This window comes from Anticarsia gemmatalis, chromosome 10 (assembly GCF_050436995.1).
Source record: "Anticarsia gemmatalis isolate Benzon Research Colony breed Stoneville strain chromosome 10, ilAntGemm2 primary, whole genome shotgun sequence".
NCBI classification, from domain to species: domain Eukaryota; kingdom Metazoa; phylum Arthropoda; class Insecta; order Lepidoptera; family Erebidae; genus Anticarsia; species Anticarsia gemmatalis.
In genome coordinates, this window is record NC_134754.1 from 10,575,705 (window position 1) to 10,585,466 (window position 9,762).

Genomic DNA, 9,762 nt, shown 5'->3' on the forward strand with positions numbered 1-9,762 from the left:
TTAAAAAGGTACGGAAAGAATTTGGACGAAGGTACAATTAATATTGTCGTTTAATGTTCTGTGGTAAAGGGTTCGCTTTTGTGTTGACTATGAATTTATAAAGTCGTTTTAATTTATTACGTGCTAATTGTCTTGTGGTTTTTGTTAAGATAATATTTGTCTATTAGGGGTATTGTATTAAATGATCTAACCCTTTACACTTCGACTTTTGATTCTAGATTAGAGCTTAAAGAAGGAGAGACTCTGAAAACTGTACAACATTCGTCAATAGAAATGCTTATCAAGTATAACGTTAACATAACAAGCTTTTTAAAGAGAATTTGAAAAAAATAGTAACATTAAACATTCCAGAAAGTTATAAAAAGCTCAAAAAAATATAATAAAAATACCTTATTATGGTACTTTTCAAACAGGTTTGCACGTCGAAAACTTCAAGTAAGGAAAATAATTAAACAAACAATTAAAAATGAAAAAAACCTTTAATCAATATATTTACGAATCGTATTCACCACACATGTTTAATGGATGGGCAAGTATCCCTTGTTCTGCTGATAACCTCCAGAGGCCTCCTGATGTCCATGCACGGAGTGAGCTCCAAGGTTGTTGAACTTCTCCAGAACTTCGGCACCACCCTTGTAGCCCTTCTGAGCGTATTCACCCTGTGGAAGAATGAGTTGCTTTTAGGATGTTTTAAGCAATTATGATGTTTTAGGGCCGTGGCATATACACGCTTTTCAGAAACTTTCGTGGTTGAAATCCTTAAAGTCTTCCTTTTTTTGTTTTGTGGATACATCTTAATATATAGCTACAAATAATAAAGGATTCGATCTTGAAAAGCCGGCAACAAATACTTGAATAGAGCTAAAAACTAATCGTGCAGCTGTTGTATCGTTTTGCGTTTAATTTAATTTATGCTAGTTTTACGAATTGAAATAAAATGAAATTGTAATTTTTATGAAGTAGAGTACCAAAGTAGTGTAGCCGTGAAACAGCATAGATTTTCCACCGAATTTAAATCACTTACTCCATTACAGAAATACGACTATAAGAGAATCATCAACCGAGTTGCTTATTACCAATTTAGCCCGATTTACGATCACAATGAAAATTATTTTTTATGTTCATTACTCTACTAACCTTTGTTTTACAATACCTTTAACAATGTTATAAAACAAAAACTTCCAACAAAAGGTGATTAAACGCGGCCATTATTAAATACATAACAAAAAAACAGCGGGGAAACATTATCCTTTCAGAACGTAACATTTTGTTAATCTACCCGCAGTACAGAGGAGCAATCTTTACAAATTTTATTTCGACCATTTTAACGGGGGTCCTAAAAACTTGCCCGACATCTGTGGCTTTATTCAATGACTTTTATAGCGAACTTACTCTCAAACAATTCTGTATTACGAGCTCACAGGCTACTGTTTTCAATTTAAACAATGTATAAAACACTAAAGTAACATTTTATGTACCATAAAAGTTAGCAGTTTTGTTATAAATAAGTTGTATTTAATTTTATGTTTATGAATATTGTTAGGAGTGTGACTTAAGTGCTGTCCTCTTGACTTTGAGTTTTCTTTTGAAGTAAATATTTTGGGTCCAAGAGTAACAACGTGTCTCTGTTTGTAGAACGAATAGATAGAAAAGTAAATAATAGGTAACAGGGCGAATTTATATGGTGATACGAACCACGATTCCACGAATAGAATGTATTTTGCGATTTTAAAATTCTGTCACCTGATGAGCCGTTTTTTGTTAAGCAAAGTACATAAGTCATAATCTTTGCATATACTCTGTCTTCTGTTAAACGTTTACGATACAGCTTTAAAAATAATAAAATCCCTATAATTATTTTATAGAACAAGTCCCTCTTTATAAACGACTGCCAACGCAAATAAATCAGTGACAAACAAATACCGAAGTATTACCATAAATATTCCGTTCAAACATTTTGTTAAAACACTGTAATATTAAGCTCAAACAACTATTTTCAGAAAACCCTTCAAATTGTACGACAGTTTCCATTGTAATAAAAGTAAACAAAATTTCGCTGACATGAAGGTCACCAAAAGGTTCAAACATAACTTTCCTGTTATTAGTTTTGTTGAGTTCACTAATACTGATAAAATCAAAGTTTATTTTGACACTATTCCTATTTCCACGCTGGGATCATTAAATGTCACACTTGGGTGATATTAAAACAATTAGTTTTGGGCACAAATAGGTACTTTAGTTGTTTCAGGCTCATTTGTTAGTCTTGTAGTTTCTATTTAATATTCAATCGGATAATATTGAAGTTTGAATTCTAAACAGGAGTCTAGAGCTTAGAGCATTTCTTGGTAGACGGTAGAATAATAAACAGCCTAATACTAAAATCTTAAAATCTTGATCTTACCTTGTTACCCTTTGCGTCGTCAATCTTCTGTCCAGACACGTGATGTCCTTCTTTGCCTTGGGCAGCAGCATCCAATACCTTTTCCTCATGAGCTCCCTTGAATCCTTGCTGAGCATTCTCTCCAAAGGAACCAGCATTGTGTCCAGCAACCTTATGATCCGCTTCATCATGAGCCTCGTCATAGAAACTCTCAGTTTTCTCCTCCTCGTTTTTACTGCTCGAAGTCTTGAAACCCTTGCTCACATGACCCTTCTTATGACTCTTAGCCTTCTTTACCTGCTCCTCATTGGCACCTATAAAATTACAACATTTTGAAACTCTCACAAAAAGTGACTTTGAATATATTAATAGGTTTTCTAACAAATATTAATTTATTATATCAGTTTTTTAGCACGTGCCGCTGAAATGTAGTACAAAAACAAGCCGAGTGTCAAGTTAAGTCAAGTGAGCGTGAAATTGTATCGAAATAACGAGTATTGATAAAAACTTTTGTTTGTAAAGTTCGCGATTGCCACACATACCTTGTTTGTCGAACTTCTGTCCACCTTCGTAGAATTTCTCGTCGCCGGCAGCTTTCTTCTTGGCTTCTTCGTCTTTGTAGAAACTGGATTCTCCTTTCTCAGCTTGAACGGCTGCAGATCCTTGTTGGAAACCTTCTTGACCATGCTTCACTTCCTCTTCAGCTTTCTTTTCTAACTTTTCCACATTTTCACCAGCGTCTTTCTTCTGAGCGGCATCGTAAGCTTTTTTGTCGACGTATCCTCCACCGACTTGCGCTCCAAGAAGGGGATGGTAGATTAGACCGTTGCCGAGGCCGATGCCGCCGACGCCTAGTCCTCCTATTCCAGAGTTGATGAGGCCGACGCCGTGGCCTAATCCGCCGATACCACCAACACCGACACCGCCCACACCGACGCCGGCACCTCCAACGCCAAGACCGCCAACATTACCAACACCTCCAAGACCCAATCCCAAGCCTTGGCCGAGACCAATGCCTCCCAAGCCAATACCACCTAAGTGCAATCCTTGGCCCAAACCGAGCCCGCCAACACCAACACCACCAACTCCTCCAACGCCACCAACACCACCAACAGCAGTATTCAAAACAGTCGAAGCAGCTCCTTCCAGTTGTTCAGGATAATCCACACTTTCTTCCACTTCATAACTACCGGATAAAGGCAAGCCAGACTTCGGATCAGTAGCCACAGAGTCCAAACGTTCTTTCACATAATCGTAAGGAGTTTTCTCGTCCGATAGTTCGACTTTATGGAAGTGTGCCGCGGACAACGCAACCAGCGCGAGGGTGAAAACTTGTGTCAACATCTTGCCAATGTGATTGTTACCGACGTTTCGAGACTGATGTCATTTCGGTATTGCAACTGTTATTTATACTAAGGTTAAATTCGGTGGAACGGAATAGTTTTTGTGTTAGCCGTGTGATAGTTTTCACGGGGCGTCTGGGGGCCCGTATCCGGTCGTTTCCTTCCTGTGGTATTGTTTCGACTAGTCCTAATTAGAACGACACGGCGAAATAAAACAATGAGGTCTGGTCGAAGACCTTGCTTTCCAGTTCATTGGTGGCGGCAGTGGGGCGTTGGTTTACGCAACCACCGGACCGCTATGGTTTTCTAGACAATTTCATGATATTTCCCGTGTTATCTCATTGAAGGTAATCTTTAGTAACTGTCTACAACCATAATTCAGTAAGTTGGGGCATTCATCAAAGTTGTCAAGTAAACGTTAATCCAGTTAGATCTGTTCGCTTCAATGTAACAATGAGTCCTCGCAGAGTACAGTTCAGAAATATTAATTAAGCGCAAAAAATGGCGACATTTAATAAACAGGTGATTAATTTCCTCTCTGCATTATTAAGCATAATGGCCTTGGTTCTGATCGGACGATTTCACGTCATTGTTTTCTTATGCTCAAAATATATGTCGAGGGCTCCAACAAAGGTTATCCGAGCATTATGTTGGGTGTTCAATGTTCTGACTCACAAAATTTGAACTATATACGTCATGGTTAGGCCAGACGTGAATGACCCTCGTTTTAGCGCAAGTTTCAGTCGCATGAATACTTATGAAAACGTGTAACGACTCCATTCATTCTGTACATTAACATCTATATATTCAGTAAAGTTTCAACGCAGCATAGATTTCTTAAGCCTATCGCATTATCGCCTATCGCTTATATTTTTTTGTAGACGTTTTTACAACACAACTTAATTTTTATAGCTTAAGGTTAAAAATCCACGTTTCCCCATTAACAATTTTAGCGTGCGAGCCTGCTGCCATATACCGGGCATATTACCAAACTTCGGTCTACTATTGAGAAATATTATATAAATGACTCGGGAATCGAAACCGAGACCTCCTGACTAGTCTAATTCACTACCGACCACGCCACAGAGACAGTTTTGTATAAGCTAGATTAAGAAGACAATCTACCTCTTACTTGTTGTTACTACGTGTTTTATCACATTGCATAAGTGAGATGTTCTGGGTCAAAGCACCTTGTCTGATAAAGATACTTCAGTTGATCATGTTTTACATTAATTGGTACTTTTTTACTATCATTACTTTACGTCCGTAAAGACTGATACGGAATACGCAACTTATCGTTATTTGTTTACGTCGTACAATTTTATCTTTTCTGGGTAAAATCCAACTTAGAAATAACAAGGAAAAATAACAATCTTTTCGTATTCTAAGGTCGCATTAGATTAGTTTAGGTTAAAGATCGTCACTAATAAATTACACATTACTATTATTAGTTGATGAATCACGGAACGAAATAATATTTGTAACATCCACAAAATTAAATAGTTTTAAGTTTGGTTGTACTTTTTGTTCAATATTTGTATGATTGTAAAAGACCCCTCAACGCAAGATGCATTTTCTTGCGATAGGTATCATAAAGTACACAGTTTTCTTGTTACCCAAGATGAATGTTAATGCTATGAGCATGAGTATCTGTTCTGAGTTTGAGATAAAAAATCTACGAATGTAAGCATTAAGAAATGTCTACTAACCTCAGTTCTAAGATACCATAACCCGGTGGTTATGGTATCTTTGAACTAGACTAACTATTCCATTATTGATGGCGGTCCATCAATAACCGAAAAATGGAGTTACTATAGGAAGACCTTGGGTTAATTTTATTATAAAAATAAGTAAATAGCTCGCATAAAAAGCTAGCGACGAGTTCAGTTTTCCGGTTCTAGGTACTAAATGTCGCTATGAATAAAATTGTAGCATTTCATATGCTGTAATTGACATTTTAAAGTTACCCTTGTATTCGGAAGTAGCTCGATCTGTTTTACCGGTACTTAATATTCGATTTCAAGAATTAAACACAAAATAAATTAATGAACATCAAAGTCACTAGCGTATCTGGGGGCACGGAAGTGCCCCCGCAAGTCGAGCAAAAAAAAGCGGCACGGCCGTAACATCCTTTTCTCGAAGCAATTCGGGCTATTTTTGACACCCCTATAATTTTGTTGTGGATAAAACAAGAAGCCTGGATTTTCAGCAACTAATCAGTCATTGTATAAACACGGTATATTTAAAATTTCAGTCAATTTGAACCAGTGGTTTAAAAATTACAACATGTTAAAGTTTTGAATTTTGTCACTCACTGATTCACTGACTCACTGACTCACTGACTCACCGATCATCAAAAGTCTAAGGTACTTCTAGCAGATTTAGAAGCTTAAAATTTTGAATACAAATAGGATTTAGTGTCTTAATCATGGGAAAAATTTAATATTTTCTAATTTCGGTCCAGTTTTCTAAATACACCAACTGCAGCTATAACTTTGTAATCCCATATAAATGTATAAGATTACAAGGTTACATTTGCAGTTAATGAATTATTATTACTGTAGAAAATAAAATAAATAGGTGTAAATAGGTACCTACTATATGAGGCATAACGGGAGGGGGTATAGGGTGGGTAAGGGTGTTTAGCCCATGAAATTGAACAACATTCCCATAGGAAAATATGTTGAATTATGAAAAAAAAACGTCTTTACATACAAATTGGACTTATGTTCGCTCTACAAAAAGAAGTGAGATGCCATCAAAAACATTCTGTAAAAACCTCAAGTCTCGCCGTAAAAAGTTGTGAGATCTATATAATACCAAGTCGTTTAATCTATTTAGTCTCTACTTAAAGGAACTTCTGTCTTAAGTTATTACGTATGTTATTATCACGCCAATTAAAAAAAAATACCTTTAAAACAAATAGATCGACTTGGTCATCGCAAGAAAACACAAATTCACCATAAACATTTCGGGACCATTAACTTCTTGTCGTGCTGTGTAGTGTGGTACATACTAATAATCAAATCATGCGATGGCCAGGTCGGTCTATTTGTTTTAGAGGTACTTTTTTTCAAATTGGCATGATAATAACATACGTAATAACTTAAAACAGAAGTTCCTTTAAGTAGAGACTAAATAAATTAAACGACTTGGTATTATATAGATCTCACAACTTTTTACGGCGAGACTTGAGGTTTTTACAGAATGTTTTTGATGGCATTTATATTATCCCAAGCTCTATCTTAAAATCAAATTAGTCCAAGAGTGAAAAAAGTAGCTCTTTGACTTTCCTCGACATCTTTTGTAGGTCGTAGCGATATTTAATTTAGTCCCTTGGAATCGAATCTGTAAACCTCGTTAGATACGGTCCTATCTTAGGTAGAGGAGACTCTTTAAAATGTTATATTACGGGTATATTTGAAATGGAAGGAAAAGAAAAATATATAGGTAAATGTTATCAAACAGAAGTATATAGGAAGGACGATAAGAGAAAAATATGTTTAGTTTTTAAATAATTTGAGTCAAATAAATGAGTTACTGATCTTTGTTAGCGTTATAGCGTTATGAGGTTTCATGAAAGTTGTAAGGAAGAACAGAAAAACTACCTATTAGAACAATTAAAAACATCTCATTATAGTGCAATAATAACATACATGTGCATATTTACGATATTTACTCCTAACTCTATGATTTGCTACGGACAACGGACCCGAAACATATAGTTGTAGATCGAACAAATAATAGTTCCGTGTGGGAATCGAACGCCACGGAGGCAGTCAGATTCATTCAGCAGCATATCAGGGTTGTGGCAAACAAAAATATGCCACATTACAGAGTTTCCATTGCTTCTCCAAACTTATGAATTCTAATAGACATCTTCGGAATTATTCATCAAGTCATGATGGACTTGGACTCTTTTATTTAACATCATAATAATCAGCATATTCTCTGATATAAAATTCTCACCGTATAAACATTCAAGGAAATAATATATTGAAGCAATCCAACGAATCTACAAGATTGCTACTCTCAAATGGAAAGAGATTTCGAATGAGCACTGCTTATTTCGTTTCCAAAGAAATTGGACGAATTTTTTCACCGAAAGTGGTATGGTAATAGGTATTTAATGCGCGTGTTATCAATCTTACTTTTTGTTATAGGCTCCAGAATATTTAGGATAACGTTCTGTGTATTAATAAAGAAGAAAAGCTGAAGGATGATTTATTAGAACCATTTTGTCTTGAAGTGAATTACAATATCGTGTAAGTATAATAACTGTTAGTAAGTATATTTCTTGTTCGAACAATAGTATTATTATGTTGCGGTTCGTTTTACAATAAAAAGTTAATCTTTTATGGGAATGATTAACCTGAACTTTACAATATAAAGTAAAAGGATTATAAAGTAGAAGAAATAGTAATGCGTAAAGTTTATACAGCAACCTTTCACAAGTTCGGGTAAGTTTCTGTAATCAAGACGAGCTGAAAATAACAATATCACGAAGTACTGACAAAAATAATTTAAATAATGCGTATAATGTTGTTCAGAAAACAACACCCGTTGTATTCAAATAAGTAGATTATTCTAACAAAATAAGAACAGTTTTAATAACGCTAATACATGGTAAAATAACACGGAACTGTGCGTATAAACTTTGTTTGTTGTTGTTCGGGCGCCTGATTAAAAGTATATAGCAACATGTATTAAATCGAGCTAAGCGAACAACATTACGGCAGGCGTTGATCAACTTGGTTACAACTTGTTAGGAACAATTAGCTATATTTTGTTAAAGAACATGTTTGTGTTCAGATGTTTAGGAGTTTTACTTTTGCTGGTAATTAAAGTAATAATTTGTATAATGAATAGAATTAGACATTGGTTGGTTTACGCGATGTTAAAAGTTTTGTTTGTGAGTTTAACTGACACTCGAAGTTTATTATCAAATCATAAATCAGGTGTTCAGTACTAGTTTTTAGGTTTGTGTTACTACTTTTATAATTAGATAAATAGATATAAAAAACAGAGTTGATATTTCAAACTAAATACTAAAAAAATGAAAGATAAAACTATATTAAGTCCTTAAACTTCTCGTCCGTTATCAAATTGAATCTCCATATTTATCCCGCGCATTCTCTATGTATGTAATTCTAGAGCAACTAAAAAGGAAAAGATTCCTAGAATCACAGCGATCTTTTTGTAATTATTCATTATATGTAGCCTAAAAAGAAATGTTGAGATGTTATCAACAAGGCCTCCACTCTTTTTCTCATAGAATTCGTCTCGGAATATAAAACGGAAACACTACATTTGCGACGACGACGATGCATTTCGCATTGTGAAGCAAAATCTAGATAACATTGACTACTACTCGAACATTGATATGCAAATGTGCACCTTTCTCTTTCGTAATACGACCATTTTTTGTTTAAAACAACTTTTTCCTTTCTATAGACGTACCAAGTTAAATTTGCCGTTGAAAAGGTGGGACTTTGGAGTGAGTACTTTTGAGATTAATTTACTAAAGTGTAAAATTAAACTTGTGTGAATTTACGCGCCATCACTTAATCGTCAATCAGTCATTCTTTGATAGTGCACTTTCTATTGATCGCAATGAGTACCGAAAAATAATAATCGTCAGCTTTCTCTATTATGAGCGACAAACAGACAATATTATAGAAAGGGTCGATTTATTGAATTAATAGTGTTAGGGTTGTCAAATCGCATAAATTCTGTAGTTTTACGAGGGTCGCAGCCCTGCGTGTGGCAGCTGAGGTGTGTAAGAACATCTCATATGTTTGTACGAAGGTCTTGAGATAAATACTGTTGACTCTGGGTTTTTATACTTTGACGTTACCCGAACTAAGCTTCTTTCGATAGCTATCCTATCATAGATTGTATTGCCGGAGTAACGCAAGGATATGAGAGTATGGGTTACAATCATTTTTTCTAATTTCTCATCATGGTTTATGCTTGCTCTGAGCTCTGAGAAAATGCATTATACCTATTAGGATTACGTCTAAATCCACTTCAACTAGT

General features: G+C 35.3%; 1 protein-coding gene across 1 annotated transcript; it reads right to left on the bottom strand.

Annotated features, from left to right (window-relative positions):
• Positions 1-460: 460 nt before the first annotated feature.
• LOC142975980 (uncharacterized) lies at positions 461-5,200 on the bottom strand. The gene is made up of 3 exons (XM_076119150.1): positions 2,923-5,200; positions 2,402-2,694; positions 461-659 (listed from the first exon to the last, which is right to left on the bottom strand). Exons 1-3 carry the CDS (start codon positions 3,722-3,724, stop codon positions 519-521), a joined length of 1,236 nt encoding a protein of 411 aa, XP_075975265.1. The 5' UTR covers positions 3,725-5,200; the 3' UTR covers positions 461-518.
• Between the last annotated feature and the right edge of the window lie 4,562 nt (positions 5,201-9,762).

Excerpts from the sequence above, each read along its gene's own strand:
- LOC142975980 (XM_076119150.1), bottom strand. The coding sequence starts at position 3,724 with ATGTTGACACAAGTTTTCACCCTCGCGCTGGTTGCGTTGTCCGCGGCA. Across the intron at positions 2,695-2,922 it reads ACAGAAGTTCGACAAACAAG|GTGCCAATGAGGAGCAGGTA; the intron begins GTATGTGTGGCA and ends GTAATTTTATAG. Across the intron at positions 660-2,401 it reads ACGACGCAAAGGGTAACAAG|GGTGAATACGCTCAGAAGGG; the intron begins GTAAGATCAAGA and ends ATTCTTCCACAG.